Source organism: Theobroma umbraticum, unplaced genomic scaffold, assembly GCF_002168275.2.
Source record: "Theobroma umbraticum cultivar Fairchild unplaced genomic scaffold, ASM216827v3 scaffold_30.0, whole genome shotgun sequence".
Classification (NCBI taxonomy): domain Eukaryota; kingdom Viridiplantae; phylum Streptophyta; class Magnoliopsida; order Malvales; family Malvaceae; genus Theobroma; species Theobroma umbraticum.
Window position 1 is genome coordinate 3,686,669 of NW_018397254.1, and position 21,865 is coordinate 3,708,533.

Genomic DNA, 21,865 nt, shown 5'->3' on the forward strand with positions numbered 1-21,865 from the left:
AAAGGAAGAAATTAATAGAGGAAGAACTTAAGATTTGATCAGTCCTAGTAACAATTTTTGTCTTTGGCCGCATAAGAAGAGTCTAAACATTGAAACTTAAGAACTGCTAATGGAGGAAGAAATCATAGGTGAGTGTGGGAACTTTTACTTTTGCAGGGACCAATGTGGTCACATGGCATAGAGCAGAGAAACAAAGAGAAGGATCAGCACAAACGAGAACCACGACAAGAAAAATCAAGCAAAAAAAGTCTTGTTTATACATTAATCAAAGATGTCTTATTTATAAGATATGAGTCCCATTCTTTTTTATTACAATTCGATTTATTATTTATATATATAATTTTCACAATTTATGAATAAATTTTATATATGTGAATGACGATTAAAGATGTTTTAAATATAATTTCGATTGATTGTTAATGTATCTTCTTCTATATTAACACTTGTCGATGGTAAATGAGATGTGTTGAAAGCTTAAAACTCAACTATAAATTTAAGTCCATGTTTGACGAAATTAACTAGATGTTTTCAACCCATATATTGTATACAATCTAAAGTTAAATTCATTCAGTAATAAACTTATGAATAACAAAGCAAGCAGGATTCAACACCGTATTTTTAATTTTTTTTTTCTAATAAAAGTTCAATATATAGATAGCATTAGATCATTGAATCTTACCGTCTTCCTCTTTACTCACTCGTATGAAAGATAAAAATCAAAAGTCAAAATAAGGGCGTGTTTGGTGTTAGTTTTGTTTTAAATTTTTGGTTTTTGTTTTCACTCTTCTTGGAACTAATTTCTACACCGTTACGGTGCGGGTGAATAGTACTCCCGCACTTGAACATTGTCAATCGTTTAATTTTACACGTCTCTATTGCCAAATTGTTGACACGAAAATCCAGACCAGACATGTTTCCATTTTCAATAAATTGACAACAATACTAATGCAAGGTATCACACTTGTTATACACGCTGTAACCAAACCTAAATACATTAGGGATAAACAATGCTCGAGGTTTCCGTATCCTGATTCTTTACAGTTGCATATACTATACATTAAATTATATATTTAAATAATGCAGCAAATTTAATGACGGCAGTCCAATAATCATTAATCATCAAATAGGGTACATTCATCAGCAGCCAATGTCCAATGGGGTTTCAAAGCATCCCAATAAAAAGCATAGTTAGACTAAAAAATTCAACTGACGAAGTGCAATCCAAGTAGATTTTTGGAAAGGTAAAAAGGCACATAGATCTTCCAAAGTGATATGTTGATTTAGTTAAATGTTAATTAAGAAAAATGGATTAGGAGAGAGTGTTAGTTAAGTGTGGCACTATAAACTCACCTTCCTTGAAGGAACATAAAAGGGAGGGAAGTGCAAATTGAGGGAGTGGGTCCATGCCATAATATTTTTAATGGACTATTGACTTTATGGGAGACTTATCCTAAAATTATTATCGTCATTTAACATTATTTTTTTAATTTATATTTTTATACATGTCTAGGGCCAATGAATCCGTTTTGGACAAGAAAAGTCTCAATCTTGTCTTTTTCCTCCTACTTGCTCGACGATTCCTCGGCTAGAATTATTGTTTCTGGTTATTTTCCTATATTATTCTTTTACTATAATTTTTTAAACAAATGAGTAAGAGTTACTATATATATGTTTTTTTCACAAATTCTAGATACCCAATTTTCTTTTACAGTGGTAGACTGAAATAAATAGTTAATCATATTTCAATTCAAAGTATTTTAATTATATTTAACATAACAATTGAAATTTATTAATAAAAAATAATCCATTTTCATCATGTAAATTAAAATTTATTGAGTTTTTATACAATAATTTAAAATAGGAGAACACTTATCTTGAGATGGACTTATTATTTAGATGTTTTTAGCAATTATTCACCCCACCATGAATACAATAATTGACACATTAGGATGTGTCTTTTTCAATTTTCTCATTTTTAATCTTTTAATATTTGAAGAAAATCTTTTTAATGTTTTGACTTTTATATTGAATATGAATGGAATTGTCTCATAATATTTTTAAAAATATATAATAATAAAATATAACAATCATTAAAGCTTGAAGCAAAGGAAAAGAATGGAGAAAAACATCATTACATCAAGAAACAAAGGTGAAAATGAAAGAAAGAAAATGGTATTGGAAAATTAAAAGAAAAGGAAAGAAAATGAAAGGCATGAAAAAAAAAAAGGGGCAATTGAAATTTCGATGGTATTACTCGGCGATTATCAGCCGGACAACTAGAACAAGTGGCCAAGCAAATGGACAAGCAACATTATGCTGCTGTCAACTGGCTGACGTCATCATCTCTCTCTCTCTCTCTCTCACAATTTGGAAGCACCAAACACATCCAAAATATTAATCACGTGTATAAATGAACTTTCAAAGAAACTCATGCCCTAAAGTATTAATTAGAAAATAAATAAATAAAAACCCCACCATTACTAATAAAATATTTTAAATTAATCCAAACCGAAAAATCCGCCAAATCAAATGCATGTATCGATTTCCCCTATATAAACCTACTTTCCTTTTGCCACGGAACGATTCAGACTCCTTAATTCTCAGAATTCCTCTCCCAAGTCTAATCTTTCGTCCTCCTAAAGCAAATCGACCCAAACCCGAAAATTACAAGCTCACTTACCTAAAAATTCGAAATGGAAATGTACCAAAGTACAATTGATTCCGATTTAGCGATGCTGGAGTCGATTCGCCGACACTTACTCGGCGAGCCATCAGACCTCCGACTCACTGCCTCAACGGATTGTACCACGGCTCCCCCCATGTTTTGCAGGAGCTCGAGCTTTAGCCGCTTGTACCCTTGTTTGACTGAAACCTGGGGTGAACTCCCACTCAAAGAAGACGATTCAGAAGACATGCTCGTCTTCGGATTCCTCCGCGATGCTTTAACCGAAGGCTGGGCCCCATCCGATAACTCTTCCACGAATTTCCCGCCAATTAAACCGGAGCCACAGGAGATTTTAACAGAGACACCCGTGAAAAAAGTTGCTACGACGGTGGCGGCGACGGCGGTTCCCGCGGTGGTTCCGGCCAAAGGAAAGCACTATAGAGGAGTTAGGCAAAGACCGTGGGGGAAGTTCGCGGCTGAGATTAGGGACCCAGCTAAAAATGGGGCTCGGGTTTGGTTAGGTACTTTCGAGACGGCTGAGGATGCGGCTTTGGCTTATGATAGAGCAGCTTATAGGATGCGTGGCTCCAGGGCTTTGTTGAATTTTCCGTTGAGGGTGAACTCCGGGGAGCCGGACCCAGTGAGGGTAACCTCAAAGAGGGCGTCACCGGAGCCATCTTCGTCTTCCTCCTCTGGCTCGGTGAACGGGTCGCCGAAAAGGCGGAGAAAGGTAGCTGCCTCGGCTCCGGTTGTGGCTCAAGCCGGGTTAGATATGGGTTCCGGAGCGGAAGTTAAGTGTCAAGTTGGATCGTGTACACATGGCGAACAGCTATTAGTGAGTTAGTGCTGACGTGCTAATGCAATGATGTAAGCTTTGGACATTCCCTCAATCTAGGTGGATAAAACCCCCCCCCCCCCCCCCCCAAAAAAAAAAAGGAAAAATGAGGGGTTGAAATATACTACTAGTTCAGAGTTGAGAGATCGTTTGGCTTTTGTGAATACAAAGGATTTGTTATTATTTCATGGAGATTTTGTTGAATGGGAAATTTTTTTTTTTGTTTTCTTCTTGAATATGGTGTTCATATTGTGCTTGGAATAAGCAATTCCTAAAGGAAAATGTGAATATCCCACCAAATCTTCTCAGTTGTCTTTCCTTTTTCATTTTTATGTTGAGTTTAAGACTAGGTTTTTGATCTATGGCAATCTTGCACGAACCTTTTACTTAGTTAAATTAATAATATTTTTATCAAAATACGAGAAATGTAATGATAAGAAAGTGTATTTAAAATGCATATTTACTGCATTCATTTGAGCATTTTATTTAATAATTTATATGATTTTTCATTTAAAAAAATTAAGTCAATGATTAATTTATATTTAATCGCAACTCCAAAATCAATTATTAAGACTTTATTTGATTTAAATCTTATAATGTCGATTAATTTAAGTTCTTTAAATTATTTGGACATTCCAATTTCAAAAACCTTCTAGAAAATAAAGTTATTATGCTGAGATTAGTTGGTGGTTACAGGAATTGTGGTCTACTTTCCACAAAGGAGAGGAACCCTTCCATTTTCAGAAATGCCTTGTTTTACCGACAGCGCGGTCCGAAGTGATCTCTGTGGCAAAAACGTATTATTTGGCAGCAATTAAAGCATGAGCGTACTAACATTCGTTCCGAAAAGGGCCAAAGGGGCGTCTTTGTCGACACACGTTTGCGTGTGGTTGCCCCCAGCCCCAGGCGAATTGAAGCTGAGACATCCAAACCAACTCCAGCTGGTTGGGCTTAGAAGCTTTTGTGTTTCCTTATCGCCAAAGAAATTAAAGCAGCATGTCCGTGTGTTCCATTTTGTTTTTTACCCAAGGCCCTTGTGAACTAATAAAAAACTGATTAAGTGATGCCAGAAGGGTCTTAATCGTTAGCGTAAAAAGGCAAAGTCGGCATGCAAAACAAATGAAAAAGTCAGTTTTTACTTATAAAATTTTAGTAAATATATTGAATAGTTCATGTTCACACACGCAGCGGTGACATGAGCAAACAGCTCATCCGGAGTTAGAAGAAATGGATCCCGTCAAACCCAAGGGACAGCGGTGGCACACGAGCGCTGTTAAACGAAATTCGCGACGATCGATGGAGGAAAGGAAGTAGCAGGTAATTCGTTTTATCTTGTCGCTTTTGACATTGAACATTGGACTTGACTATGTTGACATTTCAACGTGTTCAAATGCTTTTACATTGAATTCCATTTCGAAGTAATCCTTTGTAGTTTGTAGGGGTATTTGCTTTTCTTGGCTAAATTGCTGACCAACTAGACATATGCAATTAATGAAGTTTGGATGTGGTCAAATGAATTTTCAGTCGGCAAAGAATGCTTTTGGGGCTTTTTGCTGGGTTTCTGTTGTAGCAATGTAGCGTATAGTATGGCCATGGGAGAACCTGACATCAGCTTTGCTCACATTGGAGAAGAAATAGTTCGATGAATCACTCCTTTCCATTTGAGGATTGATTGGACGACCTCTCTTCTTGACAATTTTTACGTTTCCTCCAAATACAAGCAGCTATCTTTACTAGTAATCTCAGGATTTTTAGAGCAAGCTGGCATGTTTAACTCCAATTATTTTAAGAATGATATAAAAGAAAATTTTTAAATATTTACAAAATTTTAAATAATTTTTTATTTTTTATTACATTCAATTAATTTTTTTTTAAAAAAATTAATATACCTTTAAATTTATGTATAGAGATTCATCAGACGGGGTCAATAGGATATTGGTTAATATGCTCCCATTGAAAGCATAGGTCCCCCATATCTTTTGATTTACCACCTATTCATCAATTTCGACCTAAAGCCCGACAACTTGTACAAAAACTACCCTACAAAAAGACAACACAAATAGTTATTGTATTGATCAAAAACAAGAACATTAGGAAACAGAGTCCCACCTAAACGTTCCTTTACATCCATTCAACACGAGAAACTATGCACTCAAAACACAAAATACAGCCCCCAAAACGCCAATCTAAACCCATCCTTGGCAACCAAACTCTAAGCCACGTCCAGCACCGAAGCAAAGTCAAACAAGTGAAACCCGCAAGTATTAGACAATACCAGCTAAGCATCAATAAGACCATAAGTGTGCCTGGCACACGAGAACACTTTCGTAATAATATTAATTTAATATGATAATATAATTATGTGATATTTTTATTTTATACAATAATGTCATATTAATGTCATATGTATATAATTAATAATAATTGATTAATTATTAATTATAAAAATTTATTTGATTAAAAATAAAAATATAAAAATTTGATTAAATGTAATAAAAAATAAAAAATTTATTTAAAATTTTTAAAATAATTTAAAATTTTATTTAAACATTATGCCGTTAATTTATATATAGCAATGAATCATTTATTTGCAGTGTTTTACCATTGTCATCTGTCACTGTCAGGGAGGGAGGGTAGCTGTTGCGTGACACATTCTTTAAACCGAAATTCTTTCAAGACGACACCACGAGGATATATAAGTAGTATATTTGATCCTAATGAACACGTATTCCATCTGTCATTTGCTTCTCTCTTCACCTTGTCTTGACAAGGAATGATTACCACTCTTTACTAACTTCAAAGTCTTTTTTCACATTATAACTTGATCTCACTGATTGCAACATGTTTTGGAGGTAAGAATTTTAGAGCAGGGAGACCAAATTTTAATGATATTTTAAACGTTAATCTTTTGGAAGAGGACAGATTCATATGTTTGAACTTCTGAAGTATTCGACACATGCCAAAGTCCCTGAATAGATACATAGACTGAAAAAAGAGTGCCTTGACCCACAGCAGCAGATACATGTTAATAATTAGCACTGCAAATTATGCACTTTCACTACATTTTGCAACATTGAGAAGCGGTGCTTGCGGCTTCAACAGCAACTGCTCAATTCAAAATCGGAGGCCCAGCTGCGACTGTCCCCTGTCCCCTCGGTTATGTCTTTGTGGATCAAAAATACAGATTTATTGGATTGAGAGATCCTGAAGAGTTATATGAAATGAGGGGATTCGTGATGATGATTGGCCACTTGGAGACTATGAAAGATTGGCACCTTATAATCAAACAAGAGTGTGACAAGTGCCTCTTGCATGATTGCTCTTGTGCTGTTGCCATTTTCGATGGCATGAGCTGTTGGAAAAAGGAACTGCCACTCGAGAATGGACGAGTAAGAAACACCGGTTTCTGAAGGGTACCTTTCAAAGTAAGGAAGGAAGCTAATCCAGGTTATTGGACAGTAAACTTTGACAGAAAGAAAGAAGAATCAATTCTTTTAGGAGGAATTCTTGAAAGCTCTGTATTTGGTCCATGTCGTTTTGCTAGTGATATGGTCTTCATGTGGCACAGAAGAAACGGAGGAAGGAGTGCCCACAAGGAACTCGAAGAAGCAATGTATCAGCTCAAGGAAGAACGTGGCTGGGATTCATTTGGAATTGTTTATAATTGGGCAATTTGGCTCAAGAAAGGGAAATGGAATTTTGAACTGAGGTGAATGCAACTGGGAAAACCGGTCACAAGAATCTAGTTGGATTGCTTGGCTTCTGTGAGGAAAGGACTCATCGGCTTTTAGTCTATGAGTTCTCTCTTTGCGCTTCCCAGATCTGGATTGCCTTGAACTTTGCAAGAGGACTAGTCTACCTACATGAAGAGTGACCTACCTATAATCCGCTGTCATATTAAGCCTCATAACAGACTCCTAGACGAATATTTCACTGTAAGGATTTCTATCAGTCTGCAATTCGTACCATGATCAGGGAAACGTACCTATCAGAGCAAAAGTGGATGTTTACAGTTTTGGTGTGAGGTTATTAGAAATCATTTACCGCAGAAAAAGCGTGGTGATAGATTCATCAGAAGAAATACCAACAGATTGGGCTTATGATTGCTACGTCCAAGGAAGAGTAGATGTTGTGGCAGGTGATGCTGAGGCAACCACGACCAACAAGGTCAGGCTTCGCAAATGGGTACGATAGGGTACTTTGTGTATCCAAGATGAGATGGTGATGCAAATGCTAGAGGGCTCTGTTGAGGTCCCTTCGCCCCCATGATTGCAAGGATTGTCACGAGTACTCGCTTTATATTTTTTCATAACTACTATTTGTGTTGATAAATCTATAAAGACGTGAAAATTCGGCACACGCCATCAAAGAGTAGTAGTTTCCTCGAATGATAACCTGGTTTCTTTTTCTGATAACAATCCTTTGCAGAAATGCTATGGCCTTTTGTTGTTGCTCTGCTCCTTTGACATTAACATTGAGGTTCCAGTTGAATAATCTGTTTTTTAGGACAGACCGTTCCACTCACAAGATTGGGTTTCAATGACTAATATCCCCTGGAGACCCCTAACCAAGGCCTTCAAGCCCACGCTCACCGCCAATCCCCTTGAAATCCTCGTGGACAATTTACTTGAACACACACAACGAAGCATGAAGACAAGTATACACACTGAAATTAAAATTTGTGTCAGCAAGTCGTACTGTAGCTAGCAAAACCGAATCATCAACCACATACAACAAGCTTCTTGGCAGGCAGAGTTCTACAACCAATCATCAAATAGGGTTGTTTGCTGCCCGGTAAAAGGTCCATCTGTTTAAGCTAAGTTGCCCACATGCAAATGAAGAAAGGTATATAGAGCGATATGCTTTACTATGTCAAGTTGATTGAACATTTAAATCCAATCAGTTTGAAGGAAATTGATGCCAATACTTGCCACCTTAAAATCCAACCCCCACTTTCTTAGAAAGTGCAATAACATTGAAGTTGAGTGACTCAGGATTTTTCTGGATCATGCCCCGTATGACTTTGGCCGCATCCTGTTGTAAGAAAAAAGTTATAACAATTAGTCCGAATCAATAGTATATACTGCAAATGTTTATCACTGAGAATAAAGGAAAGTGGACAGAAAAATGTTGAATCCTGAGCATTCACATTTGACTCAGAGAGCCAGCAAAGTCCAATTGCAAGGGTGAAAAAATCATCTAATACGAACACGGTTTAAGTAACTCAGTTTAGCACAAACAAACACAAAAACAGGCACATCCATAGAGGGAGTGTGAGGTGGACTGTGAAAGCTGAAGCTGATGATTCAAACTAAAACCTATTCTACCACTTGAAAGTCTCCAAACCCCAAAGAGATATAGATGAGCTAGCTTCTTCCACTCTCAACTTGCTCAGGGCATAACAGTCAAATTACCAGAACAAAAACGTAAAAAGAAAACATTTCCCTCTACGAACATCAAACCAATTCCATTTCTTAAGAGCTAAACATTTCCTGTAAAATGTCTTTTTTAAGCCATATATGTATAAAGGAAAATCATACGAAGAAAAATAGATAATGTTTTAATTGCCAACACAAACCTGCAATAAGCTACTTGGTGAGGAAGCACCATGAGATATTGGTCCTGACTTCCTTCCATCAAGCTCATAAAGTTCCCCTACATTAATGAGAGGAAAAACAATAAAGTTCAAAGCACCAAAAACAACTACATTTATTTCAAAAAGCATCTGTGACCAAAGCATTAGAGCTTGTCTCTTCCTAGAATTTTTGCTCCTTTATATTCCGCAATGAGAGAGAAAGAGAAAATGTACCATCAACACAAGTGAAGCAGATAAAGTGAGTGTCCACATTGTCTGAAGCCTGTCAAGAAATATGGTAAAACAGGAAAAGGGAAATGGGATTAGACAAGAAAAATATTACGCATATTGCCCAAAAAAAAACTTGATATGACACATTGCCCCAAAAAACCTTGATATGCCATATTGTGCAGATCTGTATCCTACCCTACCTTCCAAATATTCAAATTATACATTAACAAAACCAAGTAGAAAAAAAAAGCCTTTTAAGAGATTTACCTCTGTTTCACCAGCTGTAGCTGCAACTGAGTGAGCCACTTCCATTTCTCTGTCTTTCTCAAGAAATGCTGCACGCTGTAGAAGCATACAACACTTAGAGTCAGCAGTGAGGAATCAAAAAACATGCAGGCAAAAACATTCACACAAACGAGCATGCAGAGAGAGAGAGAGAGATAGAGAAGTAGAACCTCCAATGCATCCATGCTTGCAGTAGATTTGAAAAACCTATCTAAAAATGATCCCTCTTCTGAAAAAAACAAGGAAACAATCATTATTGGATGTGTATTTATCGTCATTATCATTCTCCCAACAACTAATATTCCAACCAATGGCAGCATGCAAGCTAACATGTCACAATTAAACTGTCACATGTAAAAATTATCATATGGTAATAAACACACCCTGTGAACATCTTTAACATGCATATGAAAATAAGCATTAGTCAATAAATGATGAAAATTAGACCCCACTTACGAAGCTTGATTTCTGAAGTGATATTTCCAACAGAATGAAGAAGCCCAATTGTTCCACAAGCATTTCCCACGGTTTGTTTCATGAAATAAACTTTGTTGCTAGCATCCTAGAGCCAAAGCAAAAAGGAAAAAAATTTTATTAAATCATACTAAGTTATCATTTTATTGGTACCACTACAAACTACTGCAACTATTCTTTTAATTTTAGGAACTTAAAAAGGGGAATAGAAATTTTTAACTTAAACTTTGCACTCTTATAACAGTTTTTTCTTTTTTTCCATTCCATTTACTTGGTTATTCAATGAGCTCCATTATCCAATAGAGTAGTCAGTCTCATCCCCAAAGTAATTCATAATTTCAAATGCTACCCACACAAAATATACAGATGTGTGACAAGGAGGACATTTATACTACTTGAGAGATCTCTTACACCAAGAAGAGATCAAGTAATCATCAGGTAATCATAAGGCCGGACTACAAAAGTTTACACAATTTAAATTATAATTATTTTTATGGTCTAAACATTTCTAATCAATCTTGACAACAGTCTGACGCAAATCACAAAGATCTAGAATAAGATAATAGACTCAAAAAAAAAAAAAAAACCAGCATTGCGCTCACCTTCTTCTCATTTTCCTGCTGCAATCTCTGTTCTTCAGTCTGAAAACATTCAAACATAGAAACAGACAACTTGTTTTAATTATGCGTATCAGTGAAGTTAATTTTCAAGAAACTGCCCGACTAGGCAACTATAAGTGCTGGAAAGAAATAACGTCTTCAGTTGAACACACCTGAGAAGTTATTGGAAAAAGAAAAAGCACAGCAAGAACAGGTTGTGGGACCATAGCTAAGAGTTCATCCTCCAAGCCGTAAACATCGCAGCACTCTGCCTCATCAGCTGGAAGACCCAGGCCCCAAAGAAACTGCAAGAAATACCAATCATATCATGTTCAAAGGACTCAAACAAAATATTATTTCCACAGACTCACAACATCAATTTATTTCAACATTTAATATAATTCTTTTAAATTTCTAAACCCCAAAATCTCCATTCGATTGCCGGAAACTTTTTTAAGAAAAGAAAATCGATGAAAAATGTTTTCTTTCCTATTTTTCTGTCCTTTACCGATCTTTTCTCGGTAAGCAAACGACAACAAAATTTTTTTTTTTAAAAAAAGGAAAAATACCTGGTTCATGACATCGGGGTTAGCTTCGAGAGGAAGCCATCTCTTAGCAGAAGGACTTTCGTCTGGAGTTGCCATTTTGCTTTTTCGCTTTTGCTTTTGCTTTTTTCCTTTTGTTAGGGTTTTAATAATTTTGATGACAGGGCTTCGGATTTGGAGATCGGAGTGAAATGGAGAATAAGTCGGTCACTTCTCTTCCCTTGCTTTATATATAGGTTTTGGCTCGGTTTTAAATCTGATCAATAAATCCGTGAAAATGGAAAAAAAAAATATATGGAAAATTGTTTTTAACCCCACGCTGAAACTGCAAAGCCACCGCTGTAAAAACCTACAGCAAATAGTCAAAATTAAAGGCTTGGGCTCTTGATGGGCCCATATAATCCAAGTCCAAATAGTTAAATGAAAAGGCGTAGCCTCTTTCCTTCTATTGGATTGCGCGCATGACTCTTTTAATTACTCTCATTCCTTTGTTATTTTGGTACATTTTACTCCTATTCCTTGATATTTGCATTTTCATGACTCACAGCTTAGACAAAATAAATTAATTTTTTATTATTTTTAATCAAACTAACTTTTAAAATTATCAATTAGAATTATTATCAGTCAAAATAATTTTTATTATTTTAAAATTTATATAATATTAATATGACATGTTAATTTTTTATAATAAAAAATAAAAATATTACATAATCATATTATCATGTCATATTAACATATCATATCATTACTTAATTATAACAAGTTAATATACCATATTAGCATCACGTGAGATATAAAAGTTAATCAAATTTATTTAATTTAAAATAAAATATAAAATTTTATTTAAACACAATAAAAATATAAAATTTAATTTAACTTTTTTTGAATAATTCAAGATTGTTTTAAGTATTATGCTAACAAAATATTAAATTAACACAAATACCGACATGCCCTCGCTGAACTGTGCTTCTTCCTGTTCACAAAGCTAACCAATATGCGACCATAAAAATATAATTCAGAAAGAAAACAAACCCATGAAACGATAATTTCCCACACGATAGTCTGCAAATGATATTCAAGCACAAGAAAAGTAATTAATCCAACAATGAAAGAGCATAGAAAAAGCAAGGGGAAAAGAACGGCACTAGCCAAGGGATGGTGTTTTGTGGTTAAGCTATTTGGATTCCAAAAAGCTTAACCCCATTTTTTCTCTCAACTCCACTGATTCCATCAACATGTGCACCATTGTCAATAATGTTGGGTTGTGCACCAATTCCTTGTTCTGCATCCCTGCCAACAATGTAACTTGCTGCATCATTCCGATGTATATCGATCATGTAAAAGTTTCTGCTCTGTCCTTCCTCTACAAAGGCACATCCATAAAACATGATAGTGTCTGCAATATTCAGGTTATTCATTGCAACAAAGTGTCTCCAGCCCTTTGTAAACAGGAAGGTCTTGGTGCTACACCAATATGAATAGCGGAAAGTCCAAGGACGGTAAAATTTGTCGTAGAAAGTTAGATCAACCGAGTCATTTCTCATTTGACCTCCATCTGAGCTGTTGTCAAGTGGGGGCAAGTACTGCAATGCATATTCCTTGGGGATGTGAAAGCCTTTGATTTGAGAAACATCTGTCTGTGTCAGCTTCTTATGAAATAACAACTGATGTGAAATTCCCTTAGCGTTTATTAGGCAGCCAGACATACGTCTCCTTACAAGAGATTCCCGTCCAAGGAAACTGATCAAGTTAGATGTGTATGTCTTGTCCTTGATCATACTCAGGATCTCCTCATTTGAGTACGAACTCTGGAATAATTTCTCCTGAGCTGTGTAAATCTTCCAGGGGAAGTTAAGGGGAGAGTCACTTCTCTGCAACTTGAGGGCTGCTCTATCATAAGCAATAGCTGCCTCCTCTTCCACTTGATATGTCCCAAGCCAGTATGCCCTGTACTTGAGGGAGATCCGAGCACCCCATTTACTATTATTAAGTGCGAGTACCCCTCTGAATCTTGAGGAAATCCTGCCACTGCTGCAGCTGCTTCTCATTCTGTACTGTGAGGTCTTCCGACATGGGATAATTTTGTTTGAGTCAGAACTTCCTACCATGCCTTTTCTTTGAGTCAGATCTGACTCCCTCTTTGAAATGAAAAGACTAAGAGACAAGGCTTGATGGTGAAAAACCCTTAGGCCGCTGCCGTTAATAAGGAGAAATCACTTACATGAATAGCAACTTACAAGTCCAACACGCAAAAAGGTCAGTTATGGTAACTGCAGACAAGAAAACTCATCAAAGGTGATTTTGTTATGGTATCTATCACTGCCTTCCTTAAAATGAACTTCAGATATTAACAAGAATGGAAAGTACAAAACATCAATTTGGTCAGAGTAAGTTTCACAAAAAGTTGAGACTGTATTTCTAAAATGATCTTTACACGGAAGAGTTATCACAAGCTTATCACTGAACTGTCCTTGGCTTTTGCAGTATTGACAAAATAAATTAAGGAGCCATCCATGCAACTAGAATCCTTACTCTAAATGTCACCTGAATCAGCTCGTGCATGTGTCATTATCAAACTTCTCATCCAGAGAACAAAGGACACAGTTGCTACCTTATGACTTGTAGGCTTTAATTCTTGAAGCCAAAGTTGGTGCCATACTACAAACACGACAATTTCGTAAACTACCTTTATGATGAAAGCAAAAAATACCTTACCTAGCATAATGTGACAAAACATTAGCTGGAAATTCAGGAACATCATAAGCTGATTACCTTCTTTGGTAACAACACGAGTTGTCGATAGTAAAGGCTCTTAAATTATATTCCTCTCTTCTAATTTGGGAACAAACATGTTTTCATTAATCTACTTGCCTGTAATGTTAAAACACATTATTTGGATTTGTCAGACTTCAAACATTGCCATATTGACTTCTATAGGATCATCTGCAGCATTCATCAATATCCCAGTCAATTGCACACTATGCCAAACTCAATTTCTTGTTTAAAATACTAGTAGTACTATTTATAATAAGGCTGTATACGCAATTAATACAATTATAAACTGAGTCATTTGATGTCATAGCAGCAGCTATGGAATAGACAATGGATAAACTCACTCAAGGAAAATACTAGTTCATAGTCATCTTAAACCTTTTTTCTGCAAAATTTTTAAAGTAAATAAGTGGATAATATCCTTTGTCTTATTGAAACAAGAATCAATAAGTAGTTGCAATTAGGTTTGTCCAAGTGAGAGATGATTGCAGAACTATTTTAAGCTTGCTTTTCCAGAGGTCCACAATAGTAAACGTTTCCACAAATAGGATGCTCAATCTCAAATCAGGATAAGAAAATTTATGCCTCCCTGGGACTCTAAAGCTTTTGACTGAGATTTTTACTACTTACATCTATGTTTCCAAAAAAAAAAAAAATAGGGGTTGGAAAAGTGAGGATTTAGAACTCCGAAACAGCTTCCTACATGATCGAGGCTGCTTATCACACCGAATATTCATACCACAATGGAATTGACTTTCAGACACAAGGTTTATGTAATTTATTTGTCATTTTAATTACTATAAAGAGTTCATCCAACATACAGACTTCTGAAAGGACCCAAATTTAAAACAAAATGATAACTGTCATCCATAATAAACCTGTTGGAAGCTGTTATTAAGTAAGATTCTGAGTCTTTCTTATTCACCATTATATCTTGGCTTCCGCTTCTCAGCAAATGCTGCTAAGCCTTCCAAGCGATCTTTTGTATTTAAAAGCCGTTCATAGCACTCTTCTTCCAAATCCAAAGCCGAGGTCATATCTCTCTCAAGCCCCTCATTTATAGCCCTCTTTGCCATCCTTATTGCTATTGGACCCTGTTAAGAATATGTCCATTTGAATGTTCAAGAATTTGTATAAAGTCACAAACAATTCTTTTTCCAATACAATGACTTCTTTGTTACATTAAGTTATGAGGTCAGCATTATCAATGAACACACTACATATTTGGTAATCAAAGAATCAGGAGATGCTCCTTCACTCTTTGAAATAAAAACAAGGGCAATTAGTGGAACAAAATTAGAGTATCAACAATCTAGCAACAGCATAAAAACAATAAAATCTTCAATGCTATAACAGATTATAGTTGCAGCCCTTGCATTTCTGATTAAGCTTAACTAACATTCATGGATGGTTAATTTGAATGAACTTACAGAAGAATATATCACATGAAGTTCCAAGCAAGAAAACTTTTGAGGATCCATAGATTTTACCTTCTGATTTATGTCCCGAGCAATTTCTAAAGCTTTGGGATGAGCTTCACCAGCAGGAACACAGCAGTTGACAAGACCTGCAATACCACAGACCTTGTTCAGTATTTGAGCGGGACAGGTCGAAAACAAGGGGAAAAAATGCAGCTTGTTGGTATGCATACCCATAGACATTGCATCCCTGCCACCAATTCTCCGAGCAGTAAATATAAGTTCCTTTGCTATTGATTTTCCAACCAATCTAGGAAGTCTTTGAGTCCCACCTGCACTGTTAAACATAGGGCCAATGAGTTATCACCTTTACAGATTTTAACAAACAAGAACAAAAACACTGGATCAAGTAATAGATATAATGTAGAAAACTGAAACAAGATAAGCATATACCCAGGAATTATGGCAAGTCCTGTTTCAGGCAAGCCCAATATTGCATTTTCCCCTAAGCAATTTTAGAGAAAAAGCCATTAAAAACAATTATAAGGAAAAAAATTATAAAAACCATGTAACAGAAAACAGTTTAGAAGCAAATAAAGCTAATTATGAAATGATTACAAATATAAAACTACCGCAGATCCTAAGATCGCATGACAGAGCCATTTCAAGTCCTCCACCCAGCGCTGCACCCTCAATAACAGCAATAGTAGGAATTTGAAGTTCCTGAACTAAATAAATAGTAGTCCATGTGAGCACCCAATCTAAATGAAGGTCATTGCAAAGCATGATGCAAAAACTATAACAGCATTAGTTAAGAAGAACATTTTTGAAAATGTCGCGGCATTTATCCAGTTAATGGTAAAATGTGTTAATCTCGCAAGCAACACTTTATGCAAAAATGTTAAATGATTAAACCCCAGACCCTGCTTTAGGAAGAACAATATTTGGGAAACAAGACAATTTGCTTCTAAGAGCACATCAAGAACACCCAAGATATACTTGTGTATTTCAATGCTTTAAAATGTGTATATTTGTAGTTAGTTTAAGTGTTACTTACAATGTATGATGCTCATAAAATTTCAATATCCATGTGACAACAAGACAATCAACCATCATACAACACGTTGGTGTAAAATAAGGACTAACCTCTATTAATGAGAAAGTGGATCGCAAGTAGTTGACATATGAATGAACCTCAGAAGCAGTCATTTTCTTTCGTTCCTGCCAATCAAAGGGCAAACTACAAGATTAACATCTGAAACTCACAATATCTTAACGCAAGCTTAACCCTTTAATATCGTTTCCAAGCAGGAAATTTCCTCGTCATTACTTCCAGTAACCATACTATCAGTTGAAATGAAGTAAAAAATTTTCACTTTTTAAAAACATTTAGCGCTTTTTAACTTTCAGAAGCCAAAAAAAAGGAAGCGAATACCTTTAAATCCGCGCCAGCGCAGAAAACAGTGGGAACTGAGCTAGAGATCAAAACTACATGAGCAGAGGAATCTCCATCGATAGCTTCGAAGGCCTGGCGCAAGCCTCTCAACATATCGTTCCCAATTGCATTTCTGGCTCCAGGCCTATCCAAATTAACCTCAACAATTCCTGTTCGTCGCACTCAGCTTTTAAGATTACTTAAACACGACAGAAAAATAAGTTAAAACTGGAGAATTTCTTGAAAGGTAAAAAATTATACCGGAATCGGAGTCGGGGAGGCGGTGGAGCTTGACAGATTCGGATAAAGAGGGTTCCAAAATCAGAGTTCTGAGTATTTGGAATTGGCACTGAGAGTGATTAGAAGGAAATTTGTGAGGAAAGATGGAAGGTTTCAATCTTTTCGCGCAGTGTTGCCCCAGCGATTTGGTTAGTGCGGTTACTACTGCCATTTTTCTTTTCTTTTTTTGTGCAGGAGTTGAAATTGAATAATTACAGAGAGGCAGAGAAACGGTGTTTTGATTTTTCTTCTTTCAATTATCAGCGGGAGACCGGGGGAGATTCGTCAATCGACTCCCTCGGTCTGACTATCCGTAGTCAATGATACGTCATGCCCGTGAAACGCACCGTTCATCTCAATACATTGATGATAAAATAATATTATTGTATTATTTATTTTTAGCATTGTTAAGTTGATGCATAACAAAATAATATTTTTTGGTAGAAAATAAAAGAATTAATAAGATCAAAAGTTATAATTCCTAAGAGAAGTTTGAGTATATAAATATTCTGATTATTTAATTTTATGTACACGTAATTCAATCATTTAAAGAGTGAATAGAGAATAATGGAAGCGTTGTAATTGGAAATTGGAATGCCTTTGGTTTGATTAGGAATATGCCCGAACAAGGTAATTTTCAGTTTCTGAACATAAGGGAGTTCAGGTTGAAAAGTAGATGACAGAGGATCTTCCATGGCATGCGACGAGAAGATTTCTGCAAATGAGGCCTTTTTCGCAGGGTCACACCCTGCGAATCCATTGCTCAAGCCGAAGCTGCTTCAAAGGAGGGCCACGGTGAGGCTTGCTTTTCTGTGGACAACGCCATTTTCCAGTGATCTCCATTGCCTCACAGCGTTGAACATTGGTTGTTTCTGCCAACACCTTTCTTTTCACGACAGCACCCCTTTCACCGCCTGCTATATTACTACTTTTGTTTCTTGAACACTGTAACACAACCTCTCCCCTTTCTCCCAGAGAATTTTCATCATTTCTTCTTGTAAACTTGTTCTTGCTTGTAGTGATAAAACCATCTTCTGCAATGTCTTTTCCTTCATTCTCTTTGTCATTGCTTCCATGGGTTGGTTTTCTCCGATTACCTCCACTGACCTGATCGAAATCCTGACTCTGATCATGTGATGCAAGATCAACTTTAGTAACTGAGCTCTTTTTTGTGCTACCCGTCCTATTAATCAACTTCTTTGAAGATTTTCGATCATTTTCGCCTGCACTTCTGCTGATATCTGTCGATTGAGAATCAGCTTTCTCAAGTTTAGATAGGAAATCTCCACCATTAAAGCCTGAGTTTTCAACACCTTTGTTTGAATCGATGCTGCTACCTCGCACTTGTTTGACTTCCAAGATTGGATCCAAGATCTTCTCAAAACACAAATCACCCTTCCAAGTAAGGTTTTCCTTTCCTCCAGCGTAGTGCAAATCCTGTAATACCAACTGGACAAGATAAATAGAGCCATATACAGATATCCTCCTGCATCCTTGAGTAAAAGGACTATTCCGCAACACTGAATAGTAAATAACTACACTCAAGAATCTCAAACATTGGGTCATAGAACCACTTTTAGCTACACAGAAGATGAGAATTGAGGTCATAATCCCGTTCCTTTCTTAAGGCCTCAGAACAGAAATTGATATGATTATTTAAGAAAGTTTAAGAGATCAAAATGGGAAAAGAGAGGGAAACGCACAGGGACATGGAAAGAATACCTTACTAATAGACATATTTTCTTGCTCATCATTTCTTAGGGAGCTGTTGCATTTCCTAAACTCATTTGCCCACATCTTCTTAACAACAACCATTTCATTTCTATGTCTAGTTTTTGTTGTTGTGTCGAATTTCCCTTGTTTCTCTCTCTTCCTCTCCTCAACGGTAAATTCATCCTCATTAGGTTCTTTTTTTTCGGAAAGAATATCTCTAAATTCATCACTTGTATCCAAGACAGGAGACTCGTACACATAGTCTGAGAACCAAAATCCCAAATCCGGAGGTCCTGACAGAAGAAACACAAGCAATCATCACTACTCCTTTACTTGGATTAGATATTCACATGCCTCATTTGATGACTGAAAAACAATAAAAAAAGAGAATGGTGTTCCATATGTTCTTTGTTTCCCCCAAGATTTCCTAACCAGTTAAACAACTATAAAGTTCTTGGTGAAAATTTAAGAATTTAGAAGTGACACTAACCCGAAAAGAGAGAGTGTGATTCATTCTTCCTATCTACTAAAGAACTACTGCATTTGACCAATTTAGTTGAGCATATTTTCTCAGAGGCATCTGGTTTGCAAGTGCTTCCCGTTTCTTGACCCAAATTTGCTGCTTCATCTTCGATGCTTTGTCCAATGGCAAGTTCATCTTTCTCACATTCACTTTCTCCAGAAACATAACTTCTAAAACCATCACTCGTATCCAACAAAGGAGATTCATACACATAGCTCGAATACCAGTTTCTGATGTCAGGAGGTTCTGAAAGGACATGAAAACACAAACAAATTTCACTCCATCTTTACATGCTTAAATTAAGCATTGTATCCAACTCCTAGTCTTAATTTCCTTCCCTAAAGTTTTTCAACAACTGGACACAATTTAGACCTAGTAAAATCTCAAAAAGGGAAAAAGTGACACATACCAGAAAGGATTGAAGGGGAGTGAAGAGTATCCTGAACCTAGCAAAAAATAAAAACTTGTTAGATATAAAAAAACTTTGAGCTCTACACTACCTTAAATTCTCATGAATTATTCAAAAAATTATACAATGAAGGGCTAAAGAAACATACTATTCAACAAAACCGCAGATTCCCAGAATGCCTAAAATAGAAAATCAACAAATGGAAAATACCTCATTAGAATTCAAGTTCCCATGTTCATCAGCATTTCTAATTTCTCCAGACCCGTTAAAGTTCTCTTCTTTTTCTCTGTTAATTTCTCCAATCACCAATTCATCTTTGTCACTTTCCCTTTCTTCTGAAAATGTTCCTCCGAAATTTTCGCATGTATCCAAGACAAAAGACTCGTACTTGTAACTTGAATACCAGTTCCGTATATCAGGAGGCTCTGATTTAAAATAATAATAATAATAAATTTTCTCATACTTGAATGAAATTAAATCTTTAAAAAATTCTAAATTCAAGTTTGGAGATAAGAAAAACTAACCAGAAGGAATGGAGCATGACGAACCCGAAATCTACGATAAGAAATAAATAAATAAACAATGGGTTAGAAAAATGGATTTCACACGAAAAAAGAATAGTTAACTTTTGGAATTTTACAATACCCAGTAAGAGAGAAACTTGTTGCTACAATACCCAGTATTCCAATTATTTTTCCTACACTTTCTCTTGAACCAAACGGAAAATAGGTTTCGCTACGATTGGAAATTTAGGAAATTGGTTGAAAATAAAATTCATCCATACCTCAGATTTAAAATCCTCCATTAAAACTCTCTTTCCTTCTGTCTTTATTGAAAAGAAGCAAAGCCTAATAAGTAAAGGTTTTTTTGTTCTTTCATTTTCAAATTTCCCGGGATTTTACTTTGGCGCCTCATCTACTAAGTCGCTGTTTGATCCTCGTATAAATGTACCATAGATTTTAGACTAACCACTCAACGCAGTATCTTTGTTCAAATGTATTTGATTTTGACCGGTAACCAAACATGCCCTTTCTATTTTACCGAAAAAACGTGCGAAATTTGCAATCGATTTAACCTCTTTTCAAATATTGAGTTTACAAATTTCTAAAAGGTAGTATTATATTTTTGAAAATTACAAAATTTTTGGTTTGAAAAAATATAAAGACTCATCTTTTACTTAAGGATGTAAATGAGTATCGTATAGTTATTTTAAGACACTTCAATTCGAATTTTATTATTAAATAAGAAATTCGAATGTCATAAATATCTTATTAAAATTTTAAATTGTAATTCAAACTTGTGTTTAAATATCTTACATACTGTCCATTATATTTAATTAAAATTAATTTTTATTATAATTAAAAATTAATTTCATAAATTAAAATTAGTTCATAAAAATAAATTAAATTTTAACATAAAAAAATTATTTATAATCAAGTTAAGGTACTAAGTACATAATATCACAATCCGAACTAGATTATAAAATATATTAATCTTACTTAATTGGGTATGATAACAAGTTGGGTAATACAAGGTAACCCATCATAAAATACTCACTAACATTTTTACTTTTATAGTAAAACCTCTATAAATTAATACTCTTGAGACTATGAAAATTTATTAATTAATTGAGATATTATTTACTTGATAAATTAATAATTTGTTAATTTATATATTAATTAATAAAAAATTAATTTATTAAGATATTTTTTATTTTTTTCAAAATATTGAATTTAATACATATATTCCATATTATAATTATATAAATATTACTTCATTACGAATTATTATTATTCTATATATTTATTTAACTAAAATAATTTATGAATGTAATTAATCTTATTAAATAGAAATTGTAAATCTATCCATTTTTACAACAAACTAAAATTAAATCTGATGTATACTTGATTGATGTACTCATGAACATTATATTAAGTAAAATATCTACAAAAAAAAATACAATATCACAAACAGTAAACTAAACACAATAACTTTTTATCTTAAAGTTGTAAAGAAATCAACAATAACAAAAAAAATGTATAAATTATTATATAAATACAACATAAAAGATTTAAAGTGCACCCAAAATCAATTGCAATAGTAGATA

General features: G+C 35.1%; 5 protein-coding genes and 1 pseudogene across 9 annotated transcripts; 2 read left to right on the plus strand and 4 right to left on the minus strand.

Moving 5' to 3' along the window:
• The first annotated feature begins 2,562 nt into the window (after positions 1-2,562).
• ERF-1 (ethylene responsive element binding factor 1) lies at positions 2,563-3,688 on the plus strand. The gene has a single exon (XM_021422606.2). The coding sequence runs from the start codon at positions 2,694-2,696 to the stop codon at positions 3,507-3,509; it is 816 nt and encodes a 271-aa protein (XP_021278281.1). The 5' UTR covers positions 2,563-2,693; the 3' UTR covers positions 3,510-3,688.
• A 2,430-nt stretch (positions 3,689-6,118) lies between these two features.
• Positions 6,119-8,004, plus strand: LOC149527708 (G-type lectin S-receptor-like serine/threonine-protein kinase LECRK3; annotated as a pseudogene).
• Positions 8,005-8,148: 144 nt separating this feature from the next.
• On the minus strand, positions 8,149-11,437 carry UCH3 (ubiquitin C-terminal hydrolase 3). The gene is made up of 9 exons (XM_021443008.2): positions 11,234-11,437; positions 10,838-10,969; positions 10,668-10,706; positions 10,048-10,153; positions 9,762-9,820; positions 9,574-9,648; positions 9,310-9,358; positions 9,079-9,155; positions 8,149-8,534 (listed from the first exon to the last, which is right to left on the minus strand). Exons 1-9 carry the CDS (start codon positions 11,306-11,308, stop codon positions 8,436-8,438), a joined length of 711 nt encoding a protein of 236 aa, XP_021298683.1. The 5' UTR covers positions 11,309-11,437; the 3' UTR covers positions 8,149-8,435.
• Positions 11,438-12,046: 609 nt separating this feature from the next.
• Positions 12,047-13,317, minus strand: LOC110419702 (AP2/ERF and B3 domain-containing transcription factor At1g51120-like). Its single transcript, XM_021432795.2, has one exon. The coding sequence runs from the start codon at positions 13,315-13,317 to the stop codon at positions 12,379-12,381; it is 939 nt and encodes a 312-aa protein (XP_021288470.1). The 3' UTR covers positions 12,047-12,378.
• On the minus strand, positions 13,295-17,390 carry LOC110419682 (ATP-dependent caseinolytic (Clp) protease/crotonase family protein). Of its 4 annotated transcripts, XR_002445484.2 has the most exons (10): positions 17,096-17,389; positions 16,835-17,004; positions 16,546-16,620; positions 16,032-16,122; positions 15,853-15,904; positions 15,633-15,736; positions 15,472-15,548; positions 14,907-15,075; positions 13,982-14,080; positions 13,490-13,867 (listed from the first exon to the last, which is right to left on the minus strand). XR_002445484.2 is itself a non-coding variant. In XM_021432778.2 (9 exons), the coding sequence occupies exons 1-9, from the start codon at positions 17,283-17,285 to the stop codon at positions 13,427-13,429; spliced, it is 981 nt and encodes a 326-aa protein (XP_021288453.1). In that variant the 5' UTR covers positions 17,286-17,390; the 3' UTR covers positions 13,295-13,426. The 4 variants fall into 4 exon arrangements, 3 of the variants coding, with proteins under 3 accessions (XP_021288453.1, XP_021288459.1, XP_089639360.1); XM_021432778.2 differs by lacking the exons at positions 13,490-13,867; positions 13,982-14,080 and adding an exon at positions 13,295-13,479 and having other exon boundaries at positions 17,096-17,390; XM_021432784.2 differs by having other exon boundaries at positions 13,490-14,080.
• Positions 17,391-17,703: 313 nt separating this feature from the next.
• LOC110419674 (ATP-dependent caseinolytic protease/crotonase family protein) lies at positions 17,704-20,572 on the minus strand. 2 transcript variants are annotated; one of them, XM_021432772.1, is made up of 7 exons: positions 20,543-20,572; positions 20,283-20,313; positions 19,969-20,183; positions 19,759-19,789; positions 19,317-19,595; positions 18,836-19,119; positions 17,704-18,550 (listed from the first exon to the last, which is right to left on the minus strand). In XM_021432772.1, the coding sequence occupies exons 1-7, from the start codon at positions 20,561-20,563 to the stop codon at positions 17,855-17,857; spliced, it is 1,557 nt and encodes a 518-aa protein (XP_021288447.1). In that variant the 5' UTR covers positions 20,564-20,572; the 3' UTR covers positions 17,704-17,854. The 2 variants fall into 2 exon arrangements, with proteins under 2 accessions (XP_021288447.1, XP_089640742.1); XM_089784616.1 differs by having other exon boundaries at positions 19,759-19,795.
• Positions 20,573-21,865: the final 1,293 nt, after the last annotated feature.